This window comes from Phascolarctos cinereus, unplaced genomic scaffold (genome assembly GCF_003287225.1).
Source record: "Phascolarctos cinereus isolate Bilbo 61053 unplaced genomic scaffold, phaCin_HiC Scaffold_1;HRSCAF=81, whole genome shotgun sequence".
NCBI classification, from domain to species: Eukaryota; Metazoa; Chordata; class Mammalia; order Diprotodontia; family Phascolarctidae; genus Phascolarctos; species Phascolarctos cinereus.
This window is the reverse complement of record NW_027555514.1, coordinates 103,030,166-103,057,867: the sequence shown is the minus strand read 5'-3', so window position 1 is coordinate 103,057,867 and position 27,702 is coordinate 103,030,166. Positions and strand designations below refer to the sequence as shown.

The window sequence follows — 27,702 nt, the reverse complement described above, 5'->3', positions numbered from 1 at the left end:
TTTTATAAATGAGGAAGCAGATCAAGAGAAGTTAGGTGATTTGCCCATGGCACTATAGGAAGTCAGTGTTGGGGCCAGGACCCCCTCCCAACTTTCTCCACCCTCCTTGACCACTCTGCTGCATTTGATTCTGGGCACACCACCCCATCCTTGAAAACCTCTTCTCTCTTGGCTTCCATGACACACCACTACCTTAGTTCTCTAATCTCTCCAATAAGTCTTTCTGTGCCTTATTTACTGGCCCCTCTTCTTTCTATGCATTCTGTCCTTCAGAAAGTTCTTGCTCATTCTCATGGTTTCGACTATCACCTTTATGCTTAGGATTCTCAGCAAATTTAACTCTCCAATCATGACTTTCACTTGATCTTCATGATCTCCAGTGTTTTTGGAGGCAAACAGGGTTAAGTGACTTGCCCAGGGTCACACAGCTAGTAAGTATCCGCGGACAGATTTGAACTCAGGTCCACCTTGGTGCTCTATCCACTGTGCCACCTAGCTGCCCTTTCTAGTTCTTTATACCCAACTATCTACTAAATATTTCTACTTGAATGTTCTACTGTAATCTCTCTGGCTATATTGGAGTATGTTATTTTGAATATTATTCTAAATGTATTAACAACAGAAACTTGGACATCTTTTAGTTATGTTAAGATTTTTTGGAAATCTTTTAGTTACATAGAGATTTTTTTTATTGTACTGGTATTTATTATAATAAAATTTGACCTGTACAAATATTTGCACTTTTAAAAGTTCAAGTTCAATAATAAGTTCTATAAGTTCAATATGCCTTCAAGATTCTCTCTATTAATATTTCATTTTTCCATTCTCTCAGGTTCAAAACCTTTAATTCAGAATTTAATGAAAGAGTATTTATTAAGCATTTACTATGCGAGAAGCAGTGCTCAGTGTTGGGATTATAAATATAAAGTAATGACAGTCCTTGCCCTCAAGGAGCACACACATTCTAGCGGGGCAGAAAATGTACATAAGGAGTGATGGCCAGGGAGGGGAATTTTGCTTCAGAAAGTTCTAGGGATGGTGAGGTCTGACGTACCCCAACTAGTCAAAAGCCATGAACTCGGAGCTATAAAGACACTGTGTGAGTCTTAGCTCTTCTACTTGACTTTAGACTGGATGTTCACCCATCTGAGCTTCAGTTTCTTTATCTGTAAAATGGAGGGTTTGGACTCTTCCAGTTCTGATAGTTCCCTTTCTCTAGGTGGGAAGCAAAGCCAGTTGTATATATGGGTCTTTTGTAAAGTGAGTGTTCAGAAGCAGAGAACTGCCACTCTTTCAAGAAGGACCTCAAATAATCTCAATGGCACTATTTAAGATTATGCACTCAGTTGATAAAGGGATCAAGAAAGACTTCATTCTTCTTTTTTTTTAATCATTAAACTTGGGACCCAAGAACTTATAGAAGCACAAATATTGGTACAGGTTAAATTTCATCACAATAAATACCAGTACAATATAAGTCTCTATGTGAATGAAAAGATTTCCAAGTTTCGGCTGATAATCTACTTAGAATAATATAGTCCAGATAACATTCTCTAATATAACCAAAGACTATACAGTCTTAAAGTCTGGTGAAACAGGATATGATGTGACTTGTACTATATAAATGATCCTATTTGCATTTTAATGACTGTGAGACACCACATTCTGAGATACTACTTTCTTCGTCTGTAAAATGGGGATAATAACAGCACCTATTCCCAGGGTTTTTGTGGGGATCAAATCCGAAAGTGCTTAGCAAAGTATCTGGCACATAGCCAGTGGTTAATGAATGTTTCTTCCTCTCCCCTTTCCACCTTCCCATGTGCCAAATAATAAGATTCTCAAAGAAGATTTCAGTCATTCTTCAGATATAATCCACAACATTTAAGTAGATCTGTGATTTCATCAACATGGATACACCCTCTCTGAATGCATATCACAATCCTTTCAGGTCTTTTTATATTTTTAAAATGTATTTATTTTTATTCTGAACTTAAACACACAAAAAGCATTTCCACAATATAAAATATTGAAGAGGATTCTATTTGAAACCATAAATTTCCATTTTATAGCACCTGCTTTAAATACACATATACACACATATATGTATATAAAATAAATTCTACATGTTACTTCCTAAAGTGCCCTGCTTTTTGCAATTCCTTCTGTTGTCTTCGGCACATCTTTAAAAAATGTTACAAAGGATCCTTCCTTTTTTTGCATTGCTATCATGTATTCTTATCTCCTGATATGGCATGCACATACACACACACACACACACACACACACACACACACACACACACAGAGAACTTGTAAGATATTGTCAGCATAAAGCAGCAATAGAAGGATACAGAGCCCAGTTTTTAAAAATTGAAACTTTCTGAAATTAAAGAATAATTAAATAAACATTTTGTTGTTCAGTTGTTTCAATCATGTCTAACTCTTTGTGACCCCATTTTTTAGGGTTTTCTTGGTAAAGATATTGGAGTGGTTTGCCATTTCCTTCTCCAGCTCATTTTTTTTTTAACAGATGAGGAAGCTGAGGCAAACAGGTTAAGTGACTTACACAGGGTAAGTAACTAAGTGTCTAAGGTCATATTTTAATTCAGGTCTTCCTTGACTGGTGATGGCCTGGGATGCAGTAGATGACCTTGGTATCTTCAATGTCTAACCAAGCTCTAAGCACTCCACAGTGTCTGCTTCTACTGCCTTCATGGCCCATTGGAACAAACTGTTCCCATCTGCTTATTCCACCAGGGTAGTCAGCTGCCTAACTTACTGAGGAATTTGAGGTCCGTCAGTTACCCTCAATTTAGTCTGCCTGCTGAAATGGTTTGCTGGCTGTGGCCACTTCATTCTACAGATTTTTGGAGCCATAGATAAAAACTGAGTGGCATGTGGACATCAAAGGTGGAAAGATGAAATTCAGTTTTATGCTGATAATAACAATCCAAAGTGCTTTTAAGATGTCCTAAAAGCTATTTATGGGCCAAAGACCTATAGTACATCTTAATTACTCAGCACTGATGAAGTCACATTAATTAGTGATAAGGGTACGATTCTGGAGAGATGGGCTGAACATTTCCATAGTGTTCTCAACTGTCATCAATCAATGCTGAAGCCACTGACTTGTTTACCTCAGGTTGAATTCAATCCTTCTCTAGCCAAACTTCCAACTGAAAAAGAGGTTTTGAATGCCATTAGGCAATTCTTGTGTGGTAAAGGGCCTGGATTCTATTTCAGCTGAGATTTACAAGGCAGGGAGTATACTGTTCATATGAAATATGACTAAAATTTTCCAGGTTATATGGTAAGAGGAGGTTATCCCCCAGGAGTTCAAGGATGCCTCCGTTGTCCATCTCTATAAAGGAAAGGGAAATAGGTTGTCCTGTGACAATCATAGGGGTCTTTCTCTTAGTCATTGCCAATAAGATTCTTGCCAGAGTCTTCTTTAATAGGCTGATCCTTCACCTGGAAGATGGTCATCTACCCGAGAGCCAATATGGCTTCTGAAAGGTCTGAGGAATGGTCAATATGGTGTTTGCTTCTCCATAACTCTAGAAGAAATTCCAGAACAGAGGTCTGCACACAATGCTCATGGATCTGATCAAGGCCTTTGATGCTGTCAGTTGTGAGGTCTTATGGAAGATCATGGCAAAATTTGGTTACCTGGTGAAATTCATCAGTATTGTACACCAATTCCATGCCTACTTGGGTTCTGGCATTTTCCCAGTCACCAAAGGAGTGAAGCAGTGCTGTGTGCTTGTTCCAGTGCTTTTTAGCAAGATGTTTTCAGCAATGTTGTCACACGCCTTCAGTGAGGATGAAAATGTCATCAACATCAGCTATGGTACTAATGGTAAATATTATGGATGATTCTTTGCCTCTTGTGCTAATTTTGGCCTGACAATTAACACCAACAAAACAAAGGTTCTCCACCAGCCAGCACTGTACCATCTATACACGGAACCACTGGAGCGAACGGAGAAATTCTGAACGCTGGGGATAAGTTCACTTACCCTGGCAGTATATTTTCCAGGCACGCACACATAGATGATGAGGTTGATGCAGGCATTACAAGAGCTAGCTCCATGTTTGGGAGGATCTGAAGAAAGGTGTGGGAGTGAAGAGCTATTAGGCTGCCCACCAAACTGAAGGTTTACAGAGCCATTGTGCTGACCTCACTGTTGCATGCTTGTGAAACCTGGACGGTATATCAGCACCATGCCAGGAAACTGAATCACTTCCATTTGAATTGTCCTAGGAAGATTCTAAAGATCATTTGGCAAGATAAGGTACCAGATACTGAGGTCCTTTCTTGAGCTGAACTGCCAAGTATTCAAACTCTACTGCAGACAGTACAACTCCAAAGAGCTGGCCACATTGTTCGAATGCCAAATAGTACATTTGCCTAAAAGACTATTTTACAGAGAACTCACACAAGACAAGCACTCACATGGAAGGCTGAAGTATCACTATACAAGGACACTCTCAAGGTCTCTCTGAATAACTCTGATATTGATTATGAGACATGGAAGACACTGGCACAGCACCACCCGGGATGGTGTGACTATATCAAAGAAGGCTCTGTGCCCTGTAAACAGAGCAAAATTGCAGTAGCTCAAAAGAAACATGAGATGCACAAATTTAGAGATATCTCCACTCCAAATGTTCATATGGACTATTTGTGCCCGACCTGTGGTAGAGCATTCTGAGCTTTTACTGGTCTGATCAACTGCACACTGTACCTGGACCCCAACATAGTGATGTCATTCTGGTCTTCTTTGAGCACAAAGGACAACAACCAATTAATTATGTTCCGGGCTGGGTTCTGGGGATACTAAAACAAAATTAAACTAGTCCCTGCCTTCAAGGAGCTGATGTTCTATTAGGACGAAACAACATGTACATATATAAATATATACACAATATGTACAAAATCAATATAAGGTAATTGCAGGGAGGGGGGAAGGGAAGGCACAAGCTTGGGGGGGTGGGGAACAGCCAGGAAAGTCCTCATGTAGACAGTGATGGGTGGTGCTTCAGCTTGGCTTTGAAGGAAACAGGAATTCTAAAAAAACTGAGGTAAGGGGAAATGTATTCTACACATAAGGGACAACCTTTGTAAAGATACAGAGATGGGAAGATGGAGCATCATGTGCAAGGAAGAGCAAAGAGGTCAGTTTATTTGGACAACAGAGTCCATGGTGGAGAGTACTATATAACAAGGCTAGAAAGATAGGTTGGAGCCTGAGTTAGGCAGTCAACAAACATTTAGTAAGTGCCTACTATGTGCCCTACACTGTGCTAAGTGCCAGGAATACAAAAAAGAGGCAAAAGACAGTCCCTGCCCTCGTGAAGCTTACAGTCTAATATGACACACCAGGTGTGAAGGGCTTTAGTTGACAAAAAGGGGGACTGTATTGGACACCAGAGGTACTAGAGAGTCACTGGAGTGACAAAGTCAGAAGGATGCTTTAGGAAAATCACTTGGGCAGCTCTGGGGAGGTGAACAGTAGACTGGAGAGGAGAAAGACTATTTAAAAAGAAATAGCAATTAAAGATTATTGGGAAAAAAAGGGGAAATGACAAGTGTCCCAGGGGTTGTGTGAAAATAGGCACTTTATTGCCCTGGTGGTGAAGCTATGAATAGGTCCAGTCAATCTGGAGAACAGTTTGGAACTATGCCCAAAAAGTCATTAATTGGGCATGCCATTTGACCCACAGATACTTCTAGTAGGCCTACATGCCGGAAAGATAAAAATAAAAGCAGGAAAAGGTCCCATATGTAAAAAAAAATATTTTAGGCAGCTTTTTTTGTAGCAGCAAAGAGCAGGAAACAAAGGGCATGCCCGTTGATTGGGAAATGGCTGAACAAATTATATTAATGTAATGGAACATATATATGTATGAATATAATGGTATATTATTGTACCATGATGAGAAAGACGGTTTCAGAGAAACTAGGCAACATTTCTATGAATGGATACAAAGTGAAGTAAACAGAACCAAGAGAACAATTTATACAATAACAACCTAAAAGCATAAAGGCCTAACACTAACACCGGAAGGGATGTCAGAAGTCATCGAGGCCACAGTAGTACATGTACTATCCCTATTTCATAGATAAGGAAACTGAGGCTCATCACGTCACAGGAGTCTAATGTTCTTTCCATTACTTCTTTCTCTAGCTGTCTTCAAAGTTCAACTTAAGTACCACATCCTACGACCCTCCCACCTGCTGCTGGTCCCTCTTCCCTCCCTGTAAAAAAACTACCTTGCATGTAATCGGGCTCTGGTATATTTGCACACCCCACCAGTTTGCTAAGATGGTATTTCCATCTGTCCTAGAAGAATCATGATGACTAGAGCATAGACGGACATTCAGTAACTACACTTATCCCTTCCACATCATGACTTTGCTCCTCAGAGTTTCGATACATTGCAGATTAGCGTAAGAAATCATATGGGAATTTTTTGGGAGTTTTGAGAAACCCCAGATGATACTCAAAGGATAGCACAAATGACACAGAAAAAGTTTAGAAACTCAGAAATGCATAAAATGTATGATTATAATATCAACATATTTTGTCTTTTAATACCATAATAATTCAGACTTTTTCTCCAGTATGAAGGGAGGGCCAAAATTTTTTACTCAGGTTTCCTAGACTGTAGAGGTGCCACACCCCTAAACCCCTCCATGTGGAAGGGATAACTAGTTCTATTTAGCCTACAACATGGTTAGCAGGAGCTTTGTCTTTTGTCTACAAAACTGGAACTGTCCATGTCTACACAATGGCTTGAATCAGTTATAGACATTACTATGCTGCATGAGGGAGCAAGGCGATTTCCACGTGAGGGAGAAGGGCCTGAAAATGGGCCTGGGTCCTTGGCCTTTTTGTTCATTCTCTTCTCTTGGGTGTAGGAAGTAGAGTCTCCACCTCTGGGAATTTCATAGTTTGAGATCACGAGCCACAGGAATCTAGGAATCTAGGAATCTAGGAGTCTAGGAGTCCAGATTGGGTACTGCAGCCAACCCAGCATGCAGCTATCATGGAATGACCTTTGGGACTCCTGCCCAGCAGTAGCCAGTGGCTATTCCACCTCTGGATGTACATTCGATGGAAGCAATGCTAACTTGTGAGCATACTCCACATACCCCCAACCCCCACCCACAGATTAAGGCTGCTGTAGGAAGAGGATTATGCTTTCCAGATGTTGAGGGAATTTTTCTACATTATTATTATTATTTCTTCTTCTTCTCCCTCCTCCTCCTCCTCCTCTTCTTCCTCTTCCCTGAATTATACTTTATTTTAACATTCATTTTTTAAGCATTTGAGTTCTCAATTCTTTCCCTCCCTCACCCCTCCCCCACCTATTGAGAAGTCAAACAATATATCAATTATACATGTGAAGTCATGCAAAACGTATTTCCATATTAGCTGTGGTGCAAAAAAAAAGGCAAGAAAATTCAAGTGAAAAACTATGCTTCAATCTGTGCTCAGGTATACATTTGTTCTTGCTTTCTCTTTGAAGTAAACTTTCCTTTATAAAAGCTATCCAAAGTTAATAGTTAAATAGAATTGGGGTGCTAGTTACTGGACCCCTAAAATAGAGGGCATGGCTAATGGAGGTTTCAGCAGATGGCATCAAAGAAAAAGATATACCCCAGAGTATGTCTGGGGGTATCAGAGTATCCTAGAACCTGGAGAGGGAGAAGTAGCAGCTGCGCTGAGAGAGAGAAGAGAGAAGGTCTGAGCAAGTAATTTGTTATGTGTGTATGTATATGTGTGTGTGAGCATATTTACACACATGTATGTATATTTCTATATATAGATATTATTTCCTGAGATAGAAGGTAAGGTGGTTGAAGGCAGGGGCTATTTTGTTACATCTTTGAATCCTTAGCATTTGGCATAGTAGGTGCTTAACAAATGTTTATTGATGGATTATATTATTGCTGATTGGATATGGATAACAGGCAAGAAAGTACAGAAATAACTAACATCTCATAACCCTCAGAAGTTGGATTTTTTAAAGCCCAGAAATAACCTAATATTTTATTTATGGCCTCAGAAATTTTCTAAAGTCCTCAAAATAAGGCTATATTTACATGTTACCAAAACAACAGTTAAAACAGAAAAAAATCATTCAGGCTAGTTATTTATTTTCCAGTAAATTAAAATAACAATGCAATTGTACATTCAATTTTTATTGACTATTTTACTCATTCATATTTATTCAAAAAAAAATGACAATGCACTTGTGAATGCAACTTAAACCAGAGGTTCTTAACCTTTTTTTTTTTTGTATCATGGGCCTCACTGGCTATCTGGCGCCTTCTTAGGAATGTTTTTAAATGAATAAAATAAAAGACATAGGGTTACAAAAGAAACCAATTATCCTGAAATATAGTTATCAAAATATTTAAAAAACAAGTTCACAGACCCAAAGTTAAGAACCCCTAAATAACATCGAATTGAGTGAAAGCAGCTTCTGTGTAGACACATGTTTATTCAGCATCTCTACACGTGGGAATATTTTGGGGGAAGGGGGCCTTTTTTGTTGTTGTTCTTGTTAAATGTGGCCTTTTACTCATTCCTTTCAATATTATTAAATGTATGTATGCCATAAAATATGTACAATGAAGCCAATGTTGCAGGGGTAGCCTTATCTTCTCTGGAATTTCCTGATATTTTGAGGCTTTCATTTCCCATCTTGGTTTTGAGGAAAGAGTTCTTGAATTTAATTTCCTGGGATTTCACGGAAATGAAGAGGAAGAAAAAAAGGAAGAGGGAAGGGAGAGGGAAAAAGGTAGAAGAAGAAAGACAAGATATGGAAGGAGAGGGGAGAAAAGAGAGGGGAGAAGATAGGGAAAGACAGAGAAAAAAGGAGGGCAAAGGATCAGGGAGGGGGAGGAGAGAAGAAGAAATAGGGAGAAAGAGACAAAGACAGGGAGGAAAAGAGGGTGAGAGGGAAGGAAAAAAGGACAAAAAAGAGGAAGAAGGAAGTCATGGTCAAGTGGATTGGTTTGATGATTGATAAAACAGATTAACCAGGCTAAGAAAATAAGTTTCAGACATTCTCCAAAGTACATAGCCCAGACCTGTAATTCTAAACCTCCATAAACTCAAAATCCTTAATCATTTCTCTCTTCAAACTTGGCTTGGTTTTCCTGCATCAGGAAAGCCTTTGGGCCTGCCAAATTTGAGGCTTATTAGCTATGGCCATTTTTAAGAGATAGGACTAGAGACAAATGTTAGAATAAATTTTTTTTAAAGAGCAAAAAATAGATTCCTTACTTTTCTCTCCTCTCCCCTCCACCTCATTAAAAAAAAAATGAAACAAAATAACCCTCAATAACTCCAAATTCCTCAAACCCAGCTGGTGACAAGCTAGCCAAGAAAAATTTAAACTCTGGACCGAGACTAAGCAATTTTAGTTTTGGCTTTAAGACAGCGTTTAAAGCAATTGCTGGAAACCTGGAAAGAGCAGATTGCAGGGAAATGAAGAAAAAACTATGGGAATGACAATTTGATGGTCTACCTAACAGGCAGATGAAGGCCCTGATTTCCTAGAACAAAATGATAGCTGGGATGGTGGGGCTGCTTCTGAGAGCATGAATCAGAAGAGTTAGGGGCAAGCAACAACACAGAGGATGTTTCCTTAGTTTTATCATCTAGTCCTACCAAAGCCCTAATTTGGTGGAGTTTTATTTTGAATTGATGAGGAAGCCTAGGTCCAGAGAGAGTAAACAAATTGCCTAAAGCCACCCACATAACAAATAGCAGAGCCAGCTTTTGAACCCGGGTCTTCTGACTCCCAATGCAGTGTGATTTGTACCCCAGGGCTCGGAGGATCCTTTCCAGTCCATTCCCAGGGCAGTGAGGAGGGATGCTTGACCATAAGTACTGGCAGGGGCCTGCTTCCCCCCGCCCCTCAGTCATAGGTACCAAGCTTAGAACTTATACAGAGAAAAATCTGTTGTCGTTTAGTCAACGAGTTGTGCCCGACCCTTCATGACCCTATTTGGAGTTTTCTTGGCAAAGTTTTAAAGTGGTTTGCCACTTCCTTCTCCAGCTCATTTTATAGGTGATGAAACTGAGGCAAACAAGGTTAAGTGACTTACCCAGGGTCACACAGCTAGTAAGTGTTTAAAGTCAAATTTGAACTTAGGTCCTCCTGACTCTAGGGTCTGCGCTCTATCCACTGTACAACTAGCTGCCCCTGCAGAGAGTAATAGGTAAGCTGAAATCATTGCCCTGGCTTTGTATGAAGGCACATAATGTCTTGCTGTATTTCTGAGACTGGCGTGAGCTGTAGTGACTTTTGCTCCACTGTTTGTACTGAATGGACAACGTCTTCCTGCAGCAGGGGGCCACCTGTTCAGATGGACAGAGGATGCCTCTTGCCTTTGCCCAGAAGAGACTGGCCATCTCTTGAGTCTAGAAAACAATGGGAACTAGATCTGCTCAGTCTCAGAGAGGTGGGAATGTCAGGAGAATAAAATTTTTTAAAAAGAGAGATAAGATGCAGATTTAAAATCATAAAAGAACTGACTTTTCAGGCATCTGACAGTAGACTCTGATAGAGAAAGTGAGAGAATACTCTTCTTGGGTAATAAGCAAGGGACCTGGATGGAGAATAGATTGAATTTGAGCTAGATCAAGTAAGAGAACCACTAAAAACTACTTCTAAAACTAAACTCTGTATCTTTTCTAGACACCTGTCATTTCCCAACTTGTTAATGGATATATATATATATATATATATATATGTATATATATATATATATATGTATATATGTATATATATATATATATGTATATATACACACACACCCCTACACATATATGCATGTATGTGTGTATATATATATGTATATATATATATACCCCCAAAATATATATTTGTTCTTCTCTTAAAATCCATCTTTTTAACAGCAAAATTCTCCTGCTTATTTCATATGGTGGCACATCACGAGACACCTATAATTTCCAAAGACTCAAAATTGTAGATGACCAGAAGAATAGTGGAAAAATGCACAGTGGCTGTAAATAAACAGAAGCATATCACTAAAAATAGTCTACATGCAAGAAGTGGCCAGGAACAGATATTCTCAAGAATATGTATAATCAGAAAAGGAGATAGGTTGGTCACAGAACAAAAACAAGAGGTCACAGAGAGATCACCTAAGGGATTCACTGACTGGTGATATTTATGAAAAGCTAAAAATGGCTTAGAGGAATGTCTCCACTATGACGCACAGACCTTCTATGCAAGTACATGAACAAGCATCACACACTTTTAGAAGGCACAGATGGGTGGCAATGTGTATCATGGGAGGGAATACCCACACCAGTGAGATGGCCGAACCCACTGAAGTACTGATGAAGTCTAAATTAATTTACTTTTTTACGTTTAATTTTTATTTTATTTTTTTCTCAATTATAGGTAAAACAAAATTTTTTAACATTCATTTTTTAAAAAATTCTGGGTTCCAAATAATTAATTCTTTTAGTAGCTGTTTTAAGCTACTGGCTCATAACGAATTCTGGTCAACTAAGCATCTCCTAATTTTCCAGGTAAAGTTCTCACCTCAACAGATCTCCCTTACTCTATGCTTTTGCAATTTTTTTTAAGCCTAAACCTCAGACTTTATATTTATCTCTGTTAAATTTCATCTGGTTGCTTTCAGCGGTCATCACAGCGGAAGGACCTTAGATCAAGGAGCTCAAGAGGATGATCACTAAAAATTCTTTAATGGTGCTTTGGGCAGTAAATCACTGCCCAATTATGTTATAAATACATTTTTTCCTCTGAGACAATAAGCATGTGTGAATTATTAAGGTTTGTTTCTGGGTGATTTGGAGTTTTGGGGAACAAAAGTTATCACTGTAGTTATTATAAGCACTTAGTGAATAAACCTAAAAGAATAGGAGTAATATATTAAATTACCCTGGGGCTTCACAACCTTTTTTTTTTCTTTTGGTTGCTAAAAGAGTTTGGAACAAAAAAAATGTTAGGAACCACGGCTTTAGGTCAAATCTGTCTTTTGAAATGATTTGTTTCCACCTCAGGGGCAACTCCCGTAGGCCAATATATTTGGGTCAAAGTGGGCAAATTCCTCTCACATAGTATTTTGTTCTAGATAGCTAACATTAGGGCGATGAAAACTATCCTGGAGTTTCTTTGAATATGACTGGAAGTCTCAAGGTAGGTTTTGGTCACTTTTTTTTGGGGGGGGGGCTAGGCAATGAGGTTAAGTGACTTGCCCAGGGTCACAGAGCTACTAAGTGTTATGTATCTGAGGCTGGATTTGAACTCAGGTCCTCCTGACTCCAGGGCCGGTACTCTATCCACTGCACCACCTAGCTGCCCCTGTTTTGGTCACCTTTGTTTTGCATTCCTGCAGGTACACACGAATTCCTGGTCCTCTATATCAGGTATACTATCTTCCAGAAGAAAGATGGAAAACACTGAACGTGGTAGGCACCAAATAACACACAAAAAAGAAACTTAATAAACCTTAGCAGAAAAGACTTGTTACTGACAGAGGAGCAATGTGAAAGGCAGCTGCCTGTGGGGTAAGAACATCAACTAGAGTCAGACACAACTGAAAAATGACTCCCCAGCCACAAAATTAGAGCAAAGGTAAAAATCGACATCAGGTCAGAAGAAAGGGCGAAGATGAGGAGATGGCTCAGTGAGTTCAGTGACACTTGGTCAAAGGAGCCATCGATGCTCTAAAAAGGTTGGGGGGGATGGAAAAAGGCAGAAATATCGACCTGGTTAATCATAATATCACCTAAAAATTTAACTGAGGTAAAGCAGCTGCCTTATCAAGAAAGCCAAAGGACCTCAGGGAGCAGCTAGGTGGTACAGTGAATAGAGCACCGGCCCCAAAGTCAGGAGGACCTGAGTTCAAAATCTGGCTTCAGACCAAACACTTGACACTTAACTAACTAGCTGGGTGACCCTGGGCCAGTCACTTAACCCCAACTGCCTAAAAAAAAACCAAAAACAAGTCAAAGGAGCTCAGAAATAACCTTAGCCAGCAAACCGTTCGTTGCCTTTGTAGGAGCATAGATTTTGAGCTAGAAAGGACCTTAGTAGCCAACAAATTCAACCCTCTTCGTTCGATAGCTGAGGAAACTGAGACAAAGCAAAGTGAACTGACTTGAGCAGGGTCACACAGCTAGTAGGTCCTGAGGCAGGATTTGAACCAGGTCTTTGTGATTCCCAGTATGGTGCCCTATTTTTTTCTTTTTATTAATTTATTTTTAGTTTTCAACAATCACTTCTACAAGCTTTTGAGTTTTAAATTTTTCTCCCCCTCCCTCCTCACCTCCCTCCCCAAGATAGTGTGCAATCTGATATAGGCTATACATATACATTACTATTAAACATATTTTCACATTAATGATGTTGTAAGGAAGAATCAGAACCAACAGGAGGAACCACAAGAAAGAGGGAAAAAAACAAAATAAAACAAAAGAGCCAGTAGTATGCTTCGATCTGCATTCCAACTCCATAGTTTTCTCTAGATGTGGATAGCGTTTTCCATCATGAGACTTTTGGATTGCTTTGCTGAGAAGGGCTAAGTCTATCAAAGTTAATCAACAGTGCCCTATCTTCTATACCATGCTGCCTCTCTATGGGCAGCAAGGTGGCTTAGTGGATAGAGTGCTGGCCCTGGAGTCGGGAGGACCTTAGTTCAAATTTGATCTCAGGCATCTAACAGCTGTGTGACTCTGGGCAAGTCATTTAACCTGGTTTGCCTCAGTTTCCTTATGTGTTAAATGAACTGGAGAAGGGAATGGCAAGTCACTCCAGTATCTTTGCCAAGAAAATCCCAAATGGATTCCTGAAGAGTTGGCCACGATTAATCGACAAAAACAATAAAGTCGCTTCTTTCTTTAAGTGATGTGGCAGTCAAGGGCAACACCAGTTTAGACTAAAAATTCATTTGTAAAACACTGCAAACAAATATGGCGGAAGATCACAAGTAGTACTGTTTCACATAATAATGGAAAACAATGAAATTAAAACCAAGTATACAGAAATCTTCTCCTGAGATCCCCTTAAGTTATATCAACCCAAGAGCATAAAAAGAATGGGGAAAAAAAGCCACATAATATTATTACCTTAAAAAGGCGACTGAAAGAACATCAATAACTGATGATGCATATACTTATCCTTCCTTATAAAATCTTTATCAAACAACTAGTAAATGTTATGTACTAGGCACTGAGTTAGGTACTGGGGAGTAAGGGGGTAGCATAAAGACAAAAATGGAATGGTCCCCACCCTCATGGAGCTTACTCCCCTTATAGGGGAGACAAAAATACATATTTAAGTCCATAGAGAATATATACCAGGTGGTTTTGGGAGGTAGGGCACTAGCAACTGGTCGGGGGAGACAAGAAAATCAAGAAAAGCATGTAGAAGATGTTGTATGAGCTGCTTCTTGAAGGAAGCAAGGGACTCCAAGAGGCAAACATGAGGAGTAAAGGCATTCAAGGCAAGGGTCACAGCCAGAGCAAAGGGATGGGAGATAGAGTTCCAGGTGTGAGGAAGCACATTCAAGCCAGCTGGCCAGCCTGTGGAATGCTGGGAGAGGATTAACGTATAAGAAGATTGCAAATTTAGATTTGGACCAGGTTGTGAAGGGCTTCACATGCCAAAAACAGAGGAATTTATGTTTTATCCTTGATGGCGACAGGGAACCCGCTGGAGTTTACTGAGAAGAGGAGTGACGTGATCAGACCTTAATAAAATAATTTTGGCAGTTGTATAGAGGATGGACTAGAGGCGATCTAAGGCAGGCAAAGCATCTAGACCTGCTGTAATAGTCCAGGTGAGAGGTGGTAAGAGCCTGCATGAGGGTGGTGGTCATGTGAGTAGTAGGAAGTAGTAAGAAGAAGTCAGTGAGAAATGTTGAGTCTAAAAGACAAGATTTGGCAACTGACTAGAAATGTGAAGTGAGGGAAAGTAAAGAGCGGAGGGCAGCACTGAGATTGGGTGACTGGAAGGATGGTGTTGTCTTTTTCTGAAACAGGAGAATTCAGAAAAAAGTAGGCTTCTGAGAATAAATCACAAATGTATTGATGGCATTCTTTTAAAAAATTTTTTTTAAATTATGAAGCATTGTTTTCTCTTTCCCACTTCCCTTCTCCAACTGGAAATGAATAAAAACAAAACTCTTTTTTTTTAAACAAACATGCATAATCAAAATAGATCCATACCCATACTGGCCATATCAAAAAATATATATTGAGGACATTCTTGACGTAAACATGGAAAAGGAAGCAGTTGGCTTTCACAAACAATGTTCTATAGCAGGCCACATTTCTATTGTAACAAAACTGACTTAAAGAGGCAGAGACTTGAGTCTCCCATGCGCACGTTGAGGTCACACCACAGTTCTCATATCCTTTCTTTTCTCTCCACTCATGTGATCACAAGTCTAGTTCCAGCCTTCATCACCACTCCCTTGGACTATTGCAATGACCTCCCAAATGGTCTCCCTGTTTCTAGTTTCTCTTCTCTCCAACCCAAATCTTATAGCTGTCAAGTTAATATCCCTATAATACAAGCCTTTAGCATACTGGATAGATTCTCTGCGAGAATCTATGGGACAATATGGTCAAAAATTATTTAGTGTGCAGTGCTGAAGAACCAAGGCCACAGGCTGATTCCCATATGGACTGCTTAGCTTTGTTCTGTTCTGAAGCCACTGACTGTACCTTTCATTCCATTTATCTGTCCTGAAAATGTGTGCCTTCCCATAAAAGAAATCGGTGAAACTATGAACAGATTTGGGGCTCCCATCATCTTTATATGTTCAGTTAAATAATTTATCAAACATGTCAATTAAGGTTTACAATGTGCCACACATATGTCAACTCACTTGATCCTTGCAACAAACCTGGGAGTTTGGTTTTGATGTTATCCCCATGTTACAGAGGAGGAAACTGAGGCAAGAGAAATTAAGTGACTTGCCCAGGGTCACACAGCTAGTAAGTCTCTGAGACCAGATCTGGACCAGGTCTTCCTTACTCCAGGCCCAATACTCTGTCCACTGCTCCATCTCCTACGGCTGATGTTGGCTTCTTTCCAGCAGTGTCAGTGCAGGGTCATCCTTTTATTGACTTGGGAACCAGCTTTAAGTCAATGAAATGTTATAAATGTTTCCAGACTAGTGGAAATACTATGCACATGAGCACAACTGGTCTATTCATGAACAATCAGTGTACTAGAGGACAGACTAAATTTCAAACATTTGAGAAATATTCCTGTTTTCAAAGCAATGATTTTATTTTGGGACATATTTTTAAATTCATTTTTATCCTAGATACTTTACTTTAAAATTTCAAAAATATGTATAATGACCACAGCCCCATTTGTACAATCACGAGGTAGACTAGATAATTTCTTTTTTTTTTAAAGACTAAATGATTTCTTTTCTAGCTGTGACAACAATCTATGATTTAAAGTGACTTTGTTAAAGGATTCAGAAGAGGGATGGGTAGGAGTTGGGGGACCCTAGGGCAAATCCTGACTCAACCAGTATGACCTCCCCAAAGTCACCTCACCTCTCTTGGAATCTTAGTTTTCTCTCTCTCTTTTCTCTTTGGCAAGCGATGGGGTTAAGTGACTTGCCCAGAGTCACACAGCTAGTGTTATTTGTCTGAGGCCAGATTTGAACTTAGGTCCTCCTGACTCCGGGGCCAATGCTCTCTCCACTGTGCCACCTAGTTGACCCTCTTAGTTTTCTCTTTTATTAGATGAGTGCACTAATCATGCCTCCCTTAGCAAAGTCACAGGGGTATTATAAGGATCAAATTAGATAATCTAGCTTTAAAAAGCTACAAAGATGATCCAGTTATAATGAGTTAATAAATAATAATGATATTGGTTCTCAAGAAGCTTAATAGTCTGTGCCTGTATTGACATTTTGTTTTTCATAACATTTATGTCATGTACCTTCCTTTCAACAACCCTGTAAGACAGTCATATAAAAATGATTATCCCCTTTTTTCAAAAATGAGGAAGATGAGAGTTTAAGTGACTTGCCTAATAACACACAAAGCTAGTTAATGTCTAAAGCAGAATCTGAATGAAGGTTGCTGACTCCAAAATCCACTACTCTGTCCCAGGTGTGGCCCTCTAGGTCCTCAAGTGCAGCCCTTTGACTGAATCCAAACTTCACAGAGTTTCTATTCTATTCTATTCTTTTTCACAGAGCTCTATCCATTAGGCTACGCAGCTTCCTTTATATAGGTGGTGGCTGCCACCCTCAGTAGAGAGAGCAAAAAAGTGAAATAGACAATAATCAGTCATCATTTTGCCAGGTTCAACAAACACTCCAGTCTAATGTTAGTGCTAATATGATGTTTAATGTGCTCACAGTCCTAACGATGAATGCAGTCATCAGTTAAATTTCACGTTCTTTCAAACAGAAGAGTCCACGTAGATTAAAATCTATTAATTAGCCAACTGCCAATGAACATCAGAGTTGTAATACTGCACCAAATACTTGTGGGAACTTGAGAAAAGTAAAAGAAACAACCCATACGGAGCTCAGGATCGGAAGAACATCACTTTGCACCTTAACTTACCTGTGATCTGCGTTGTTTTTCTGCCTTCCGTTCCACAATCTTCTGCTCACAGCAGGAGGAGGAGGAGAGGAAGGGAGGGGTGGGGGAGGCAGCGAGGGCAGGGGAGGCAAGTTCCTCTTGTCCCTCCTGAAGCTGGGGGTCCGGCTCCATTCCTCGACTACTTCTCCTTCGTGTTTGAAAGTTCGCCTGGGTTTGGGCAGTGGGTTGATGAAAGGCTTTGGGGGGGACGCCTCCGACCCCTTATAGACGTTCTCTAGACTCTGGTCCCAAGGCCTCCTGCATGGCCCTTTTACTTCCTCCACAGTCTCAGATGGGGGCTCCTTTGCTTCCAAGTCCAAGTTAATGAGTCTCTTGCTAAGCTCAGAGCCACACCCCCCCCCATGAAGCCCCTCATCTGCTCTCTCTGGCAAGCAGTGAGGTGAGTAATAAGTACCTGGTAACTGGGGATGCAAGTCTGCTGCTCCCTCCTTCAAGACCTGTTCCAGTTTCTTTACTTGCCTTAGCACTGACTGGCTATCTTTCTGAACCTGCGGTTTTCCCAACTTCTCTCTCACGCCCGCAATGCTAAGATCCGAATCTCCATCCTTCTCTGTCAAGTCCTGCCTTCTTCTCTCTGTGCCTTGCCCTCTGACATTCGTTGTCCCTGCATTTCTTTCGCTTTCCTTGCTAGTGGGCTCCTGGGCTGGTGCGTTCTTAGCTCCCACCTTCTTTATCTGCACACTGTCTCTACTTACTTTCTCTGGGAGACAAGATGCCTTGTATTTCCCTTGGCTTCCCTGCCCGTCTTCCTTCTTGCCTATCAGAGGAGCTGACAAGTCCTTCTTTCCTTCCCATTCAGAAATCTTGTCCTTTATGCTAAGAGAATTGTGTCGAGCACTGGCCCTCCCAGTGGGGCGGGGGTTCTGAGCGATACTCCCCTGCCTCCTCATAGCCCTGCTGACTTCCTTGGAGCTAAGATCCACGGCTGGGTCACTGATGAGCATTTTGGGGCTGAGCATATTCTGAGGAAAACAGTCAAGTCTCGGCCCCAGCATCAGATCGTTTAGTGGTTCTGGTGGGCTGCTTCTAGTGGTTAGATCCCGATCAGTCTCTAGGAATGGACCAGAGTGGCTGGAGACATCCAGAGAAGAGTAATGGCTGGAGGCTGTGAAGGAGCTCCTCCCCAGTTCTTCTACCGCCTTTGGATTTGCAAGCTTGACCCTGCACAGCAAAGACAAACATCAGTAAGGGAGCTGTCCTTATTGTCTCATTCTTGGTTTAGGTCATTGAAAATCGTCTGGGCCTATAAATGTTTGGTTTTTGTATCCCTAGTGCCTAGAACAGTTGGATGGGATGGGCCAAGTGTCAATCACCAACATTAAGACAACCGAGTTTTACTTACTGTTCTGAGTTTTTCTAATTTGTTGTTTGGTATTTTTTCTCCCTGTAGGGAGAGGGCTGTTTGGGGGAAGAGAGAGATTGTACTGGTCTCAGTTTAAACTTCTAACAAAGGGGTTTGAAAGTTGCTCTGATCCATGTGGTTATTTAAAAATGAAAACAGTATTCCTACGGGTAGAATACTGGCCAGGTTCAATTGGAAAGAACTAGGGTTACTATACTAAGAACCAAATTTTAGTATGTTGTATGTGACTTCACATGTATAAAGGGTGTAATAATAATAATAATCTTGCTTGCCTTCTCTGTGGGTGGGGGATGGGCAGAAAGGAGGGAGAGAATTTGGAATTCAAAATTAAAAAATGAATGTTAAAAAAAAAAGTAAACATACAGAACCAAATTTTAGGCATGATCCATAAAATCGCTATGGGAATTTAAAATATTTTGATTTTAATGGTTAAAGTTTTGAGACTTTCACATAAGTTCTAGGAATTGTCCTAAAAGAAAATGGCCACAGAAACAGAACGCGCAGATTTATATAGTTTTGGATTTACTTTCATAAGAAATAATAACATATTAGGCTACAGCATAAGACTCACTTGTGTTTTTTCAGTGCAGTAGGGTCTTTCACTAGTAATGTCCATGACTGAAGATATATTGGCATCAGTTGTGCTATGGGCCAAAAATGTACAGAGGCTGCTCTATGTATATGTCACTGATAAAGACAGAACTCTAGCTAATGTCAAAAATAGGGGAAGGACAAGCAGACTTGGAACTGGGTTAGAATCTAGATTCTGCTTCTTACTGTGTATTTGTGACCTTGGGTAAGTCCCATAATTAACTCCTCTGCAGCTCAGTTTCCTCATAAGGAAAATGTAGGGGCTGAATATCTAATCTAATGTCCAATGTCACCATTAGTTCTAAATCCTATGATTCAATAAATAACATGTTCACTCACTATTCCCCAGGACAGTCTCGATAAAGTACAGGTTTCTGCTTTGATTAGGGCACTGAGCATCCAAAAAAGTGTGCTGCTGAGCTCAGCTTCTGAATGTAAATTAAAAATGTGGAAATGCGCATACTTTGTCATATTTTACTCAAGTCAAAGCAGAAGGTCTTAATTTAAATGAATGACTGGTCTTCAGAACAGAAAGTTAAACAGAAACACAGTGTATCAATTAATAAGGCTTAATAGGTCTAGCCTCACCAGGTACGTTAGTTGGGCTGTAGACTTTGACTACATTCACCAACATCAGCAGCAAACAATTATTGAGCACTAACCGTGTGTAGGGAAGTAGGGATATAAAGAAGTAAACGGTCAGTCCCTTGTAGTCAAGGAGCTTACCATTTACTTGGGCAAACCAAGCATATATTAAATGGTAAAGAATAATACAAATATGCCCATGCTAAACACCAGACTTTCAGCACGCAATACTTGTCTGTACAACTCGTATATATTGTTAGTATACGATACTATAATAACCGGAATGATGATTCGACTATTGAAGCTCTATTTCCGTAGTGTGGAAGAAAGAATATTGCTCATAAAAGGGGTTATAAAGGTGAAAAGAGTGGGGAGAAGGGCAAGGAAAAGTGGAATGTTCTCCTTTTTCTTAGCACAGAGCAACTGCATAAAACAGAGTATGTTTCCTGGACTCCTGTTTCTGGAACCCTACATTCTCATGAGGGGATGTGGCCAGGGGCAGCGCTCAGGTGGTGCAGTAGACAGAGTGCTGGGCCTGGAGTCAGGAAGACCTGAGTTCAAAAATGACTTTAGACACAATTGTACGACATTAGGAAAATCACTTAACCCGATTTGCCTCAGTTTCCTCATTTGTAAAATGAGCTGGAGAAGGAAATGACAAAGGAAAATGGCACTCCAATATCTTTGCCAAGAAAACCCCCCAAATGGGGTCATGAAAAGTTGGACACAACTGAAAAACAACTAAACAATGGTCAGTCTCCCACACAATGGAAATATAGCTATTGAGGGTTCAGACGTTCAACTAACTTGTAGAATCTTAGAAGGTATTTAAGGGAAGGGATATGATATATGAGGAAGCAACAGAAGAGGTGGAAGAATGGAATGTGCCCAAAAAGATCGGGGGGGGGGGCAGTCACGGGAGAGAAAAGAGAACAAGCATTTATTAAGCACCTATTGTCAGAACCAATAAATGCCCAGAGTCAATGAAGCACCTACTAAGTGAAAGGCACTTTGCTAAGCCCTTTCCAAATATCTCATTTGAGCCTTACAATAACCCTTCGAGGTAGATGCTATTATTATCCCCATTTTTACAGTTGAGGAAATTGAGGCAGACAGAAGTTAAATGTCAATTATAAATGTCTGAGGTCAAATTTGAACTCTAGGTCCAGTGATTAACGTAGCACAGATGGTAGCTTCAAATTAAAACACAATAATGGAACACGTGAATAGGAATGCAGTGTGAAGACACCTATTTCTTCTCTGCCCCAATTCCCCTTGTTGAAATCCTACTCATTTTTTTTTGTAAGACCCAGCTCTAACTGCTAATTCCCCTAGAGTTTTCCAGTTGGAAATATCTCCCTCTTCAGATCCCTCATAGTACTTTGCTGGTACTTCTCTTATGTACTTCCCATATTTTATTATATACCATCTTCACCACCTTGGAGATTTAATTTAATGAAATGGTAAGATTCTTGGGCATAAGAAACTGTGTCTTATTCATCTTGATATCTTCCAGTATTGACTGTGGGGAGTGAAAGAGGAAATGTACCTTGTCCATGAGAGACACATAAATATTTGTAGATTTTAAATTCTCAGTACTGATCAGACCAGGTTTGATTAAATTAAAGAAGCGGAAAACAAGATGATTCACAAGATGTTTAAAAAGGTTTAAAATGCCCAGAGTCAATTAAGCAAACCAAATGTTTACACTAAAAATATTAAAAAAGGTAGAAAATCAGACTTATGAAATTAAAGGAAGTGGGATTATTCTGCGTAGAATTGAGAAGGGAAGTAGAACATGGGAGGAGGTCAGGATTCTGGCCATTTTACACTCCCAAAAGGAAAAAAAAATTCTCACTTGTTAACAAGTTTGTAGTTCGACTTTTCCATCTGGCTGTTGCTCCTGGTCTCAGCTGTCCTGCTAGCTGTCATCCTGTCAGCTCTAGGCACAACTACAAGTCACCTAGGGTGGGGACAAAGAAATATGGACTCAGGAGAAACAAGAATCGGAGTCTTTTTCTTTTTTTGCTTTTTTTGGTGAGGCAATCAGGGTTAAGTGACTTGCCCAGGGTCACACAGCTAGTAAGTGTCACGTGGAGTCTTTTTCTGAGAAGTGAGTTCAAACTCTGCTGGAAGGGTCATCCAGATTTGATCCCAACCCCTCTAACTCCAAATCCTCTTCCCAGAATGAATTACTGACCCGTATTTTATGACCAAAGTCACCAAAAGACCAGTTTAAAAACAAAACAAAAAACTCAAAACAAACCTTAGGACTCAAAGAGTAAATATCACTTTAGTGTGTCATTGTGCCAGATTCTCTAAAAATCATTTTACTGAGTTGAAAGCCCCTAATTAGAACAGCAGCAGCCTGTTTAATAAACAAACCATTATGCTGAAAGCAAATTTATCAACACAGGGACTATCTAGTATTTCGCTGACACTGGCTGGCATCAACTTGACATACTTTCTTATCTTCTGTGGTTAAAAACAACAACAAAGCCCCCAAGACCCAAAACCTTCAGGCGATATGATAAGCCTCCCAAACTCTCAAACCCCAGGAGAAGGCAAACAGCGTCATTCGTCTTCACCAGGGAAGGTTTAGGTCCTAAACTTCAGGAGATGATGCTCCTGAGCTCAGAAACTGGGTGAGTTTCACTTAGACCTGAAAATAACAGGTACCATGGTACCATGCTGATCCCTAGAGCGCAGTTAATAGTTCAGAGGCAGACAGCAATTTCATTACATTCAGGTCTCTTAACCCCACATGGATTGGAGAGAAAATCTGATGAAATTTCATGATGTACGATTCAATAGTCCATTCCCTACAGGTTACTATGGCTTTCTGGAGAGGACACAAAAGTGTTTTTTGACAAAAGAGTGTGTATGAAATGTAACTCAAGAGGGAATCGAATGAAATCATACCCACATGGGAATTCCTATCCCTGCACTCAGCATCCTTTGCCTCACAAGCCCACCTCTCCCTCTCTGCCACCCCACATTTGCTTTTGTTAGTTCCCCCCCGACTACCATCACCCAAATGAGGCTAACCTTTCATGCCTCATGTTTTCTGACCTCTTCCTCAATGGATTCCCTAGGAGGGTGGTACCAAAGTAGCATTATCCTTGAATTCCTCTCCCACCCCGGTCTTCTTAGAAAGAAGGGATGCTCAAAGAAAAGGAGACATCTCTTTTCTCTTTCATAGCCCACCCCACCCATTTTTTAAAATTTGCTATATAGTCCAATCCTAATTGACCTTCACCTCTGACAGATTCTCAGGTCAGCCTTGCAGGCAGACAGAACAGGTGCCTACCTAATTGGTGTGATTTTGGAGAAGCTAAAAGCCTTACCCATTTTCCAGATCGCTCTCTTATTGGCCTCCTAATTATGCATAGAACCTGCCACTAAGGTCACTCCTCTGGGTGAAGGCATTGAATCTAGAGTAAGGGTTCTCTACAATGTTTTTGGGAATGGTCCCCTTTGGCAGTCTGGTGAAGTCTGTGGGCCCTTTCTCAAAATACTGTTTTTAAGTGCATGTAATACAATACATAGGATTACAAAGCAAACCAATTATATCATAATAGTAACTAACATGAAATACGGTGCCAGGCACTGTGGTCAGCCCTTTATAAATTATTATCTCGTTTGATCCTCACAACAACCCTGGGAGGTAGGTGCTATTATTATCCCCATTTTACAGAGGAAGAAACTGTGGCAAACAGATGTTAAGTAACTTGCGCAGGGTCACACAGTCAGTAAGTGTCTAAGGCCAAATTTGAATTCAAGTCTTCCTGATTCCAGGCCCCTGGAGTTCTATCCCCTGTGTCACCTAGATGCTGTATCTCTATATATAATTTATACACACACATACATATATAATAGGTATACATATATATATATGCACATACACACACGTTTGTATGTATACGTATATATAGTTGTATATATATCCATATATCATATAGGAGATGATATGGGTTATATCATCTTAAAAATGATACCAAGCTCACAGACCCCAGGATAGGAATCCCCTGTTCTAGAGATTCCTGTTACGATGCAAGTATTACTACCTAGGCAAAATGACATATCAACCACCTATTAGGTCTAATTCCCTCCTCCCTAGTGTGTACCTGGAAAATGAACCAGATGGCAAGGGCTCTGTGCCCATGCTTACTCTGGCAAAGCTCCTCCACTGACCCGAGGTCACAGCTGTACTTCCAAATGGGGATTCTTGGGCTCAGGGTAGGCAAACATGCTGCCCTATTGAAGTCAGGGCTTGACCAGGTGGCTGGGCTCCTTTAAGGCCCAGACAGGAACCCCCCCTTTGCCACCCTCACCCCCCAGCCTCACTGGGCTGCCTAGAAAGTCTGGAGCAGACTGTTAACAGGTAGCAGTACTTCACAGGAAGTTTCTGTTGGCACAGTTTGCCCTTCTGGAAGACATTCTGGCTGTTACTTCTGACCTCTGCTCAATCTGTCATCCCTCTTGTTTCTTGTTTAAGCCCTCGCTCACTGACCATGCCTCTCTCTGGCTGTGCCTCCTATCACCTGGTTTTGATTTCCACTCCTAACCTCCCCTACTTTCTCCACTCCCTGCTCTAGTATGGATTCTTTACCCCATTTCCACTCCAAAGCCCTTCACCAATGAAATGAGAACTATCTCATTCCAACCCGAGGCCTATCATAGCCCTAAGATCTCCTAGAAAATCTCTGTTTACTGCCTCCATTGCCCCCTTTCACCTCATTTCTCACCGCGCGGCAATCTGGTTTCTGATTTCATCACTCAACTTCAGTGGCTTTTCCCAAAGTTATCAGTCACCTCTTAAACTGCCAAATCCTATGGCCTTTCCTCAGTCCTCCATCCTTCCTTACCTTTCTGCAGCATGGAATACCGTTCCTGCAAACTCTCTAGGATACTCTCTCCCCTGGTTCTCCTATATCTCTCACCACTCCTCATCTCCTTTGCGGGATGATAACCCATATTTGACTATTCGGGGTATCTCCCAAGGCTCTATCCTGGGCCCTCTTCTCTACACTGCCTCTCTTAGTGAGCTCATCAGCTCCCATGGAATCAATGATCTTCTCTATGTAGGTAACTCCAAATCTGCAGATCTAGCCCTAGCCTCTAGCTTAAGCCTCTCCTGAATCTCTTCAGTCACCATCACCACCTCTCTACTGGACATCCTCAACCAGTTATCCCACAGACAAGCCAAACACAACATTCTGAAAACAGAACCTGTCACCTTCCCTCTCCTCTAAACTTCTCTTCTTTTGTAGAAAGTGCCACTATCTTCCAGTCCTCCAATTTCCTAACCTTGAAGTCAGCCTCAACTCCTCATCCTCCCTCATTCCACATCCAATCAGTTGTCAAGACCTGTATAACCTCCACCTGTAACAACTCTCATGTCAGTCACATTCTCTCCACTCACAGCCCCTCCAGGCCTAAGCCTACTCTAATAAGCCCCCCCTTTCTTCTCCCATGTCTCTCCTCTCCAATCCATTCTCTATGCAGCTATCAAAGTGATAATTCTGAAGAACAAGCCTGACCATTCTACTTCTCTGCTCAATAAATTCTGATAGCCCTATTTCCTCTGGGATCAAATACAATCTCTTGTTTGGCATTTAAAGCCTTTCATGACCTGGGTTCAACCCATATTTATGATCTTTACATATCTATCTCCCTGTTTCTAACTCTACAATCCAACCAAATGGGCTTTCTTGCTCTTTGTCACACATAACACCCCATTTCCCACCTCCATTCCTTTGCCCCTCATCCCTGGAATGCCCTCCCTCTTCCTCTCTTATGAGCCTTCGTTTTCTTGGATGCTCAGCTCGAACTTCACTTCCTCTGTGAGGCCTTTCCTCATCTTCACAGCTGCTAGTACCTTGTATTAATTTTGTATAAACTTTTATAAGAGCTAATATTTACACAGTGCTTTAAGGTTTGCTAAGATACACACATATGTATATGTGTTTGTATACATGTATATATATATATGTATGTATGTATATATATTCCATACACATACATCTCCTTTGATCTTCACAACAATTCTATGAGATTTAAGTGCTATTATTATCACCAGTTTACAGATGAGATACATAGAGGTTAAGTGACCTGCCCAGAGTCATATTGTTAGCAAGTGTCTAAGACAGAATATGCCCTCAAGTCTTCTGACTCCAAGTCCAGGATTCTAGCTACTATTCCACCTAACAGCCTCAAGATGCCTTATACGTCTATATATCATCTCTTCTGATGGAAAGTAAGCTCCTTGAGGACAAAGACTGTTTCATTTTTGAATCCCTAGCATCCAGACGCTTAATAAATGCTGACTGATTGATTGATTGATTGATTGAGCTCATCAAACCAAATCCAGAACTGGAATAATGGTCATACACCATTTATTCATTCCTTAAACAATAATTTATCCATCAATCAATCAACATTTATTAAGTGCCTACTATGTGCCAGCACTGTGCTAGGTGATACACTGAGCAATTGTTTCATACAAGGCACTATATTTTGCCATTTTTTTCAAACTCATTCCCAGTGCCTGCTGCCTGGCCTGTCCACCCTGGAGGAAGATCCCTGGCCTTATGTGTCTGTTCTACTATAATAGCCTCCTAAATGGTTTTGCTCTCTAATAAGGAGGGAGCTTAAGTAACCAGCTCATGGTCACAGTTATTTGGAAGAGGAAAGATAATGATGTTAATTAAGACTTGGAGTCAAGCAGGACTTGGGTCCAAATTCTGCCCCCGATACTTTCTATCTAGATGTCTGACCAGGTGCAAATTATTTGACTTCTCTCTGAGTTTCAGTTTCCTCATCTATAAAATAAGGTTAATAAAAACCCACAGTAATGAGCACCCAGGGTTGTTGGATGGATCAAATGAGATAATGTAGCAAGTGCTATAGAAATGTTAGCTAATCATTCTCAGAGCCAGGATTCCAATCCAGATCTTCTCATTCCTACTCTGGCAATGGCATGATGGATAAGCACTGAATGTGGAGTGAGAAAGACCTGAGTTTGAATCCTGAAGATACTTATTAACTGTTGTGATGCTGGGCAAGTAATTTTCCTCTTCCAGACTCAGTCTCACAACACCTTTCATATGGGGTTTTGTATGTAATGCACTGACCAAAATTTTAGATAAATGTTAACTATTTTTATGATCACGTTCTCTAAGCTGATACAGGTAGGAGTGGCCTGGTCTAGTTTTCTTGGGTAAGCAGAGAACACTGGCTTAAGGAGAATCTCTGACTCTAAATATGAGACCACCCTGCCAAGCAGCTAGATTCAAAGGGGTACCCTGGTGCCTCATCATAGAAATCAGTGTTTCTTAATCTTTTTGTGTGTTTCATGGACCCCTCCAGCAGCCTGGTGAAGCCTTTGGACCCCTTCTCAGAATATTTTTAAATGCACAAAATAAAAGGATTACAAATAAAAAACAGTTCTCTATATAAGTATAAATATGTGTATATATATATCTGTACTTGTGTA

At 40.5% G+C, this 27,702-nt stretch overlaps 1 protein-coding gene across 2 annotated transcripts in view; it reads right to left on the bottom strand.

Moving 5' to 3' along the window:
- The window catches only part of DENND2A (DENN domain containing 2A), a 118,569-nt gene that overhangs the window by 56,531 nt on the left and 34,336 nt on the right, over positions 1 to 27,702 (bottom strand). The window contains exons 2-3 of one of the 2 annotated variants that reach the window (XM_020997955.2): positions 22,063 to 22,167; positions 17,627 to 18,826 (exon numbers count right to left, since the gene is read on the bottom strand). In XM_020997955.2, the coding sequence (XP_020853614.1) occupies positions 17,627 to 18,826; positions 22,063 to 22,136 (1,274 nt within the window). In that variant the 5' untranslated portion in view covers positions 22,137 to 22,167. The remainder of the gene's footprint in view (positions 1 to 17,626; positions 18,827 to 22,062; positions 22,168 to 27,702) is intronic. The other variant, XM_078153360.1, reaches the window with a different exon arrangement.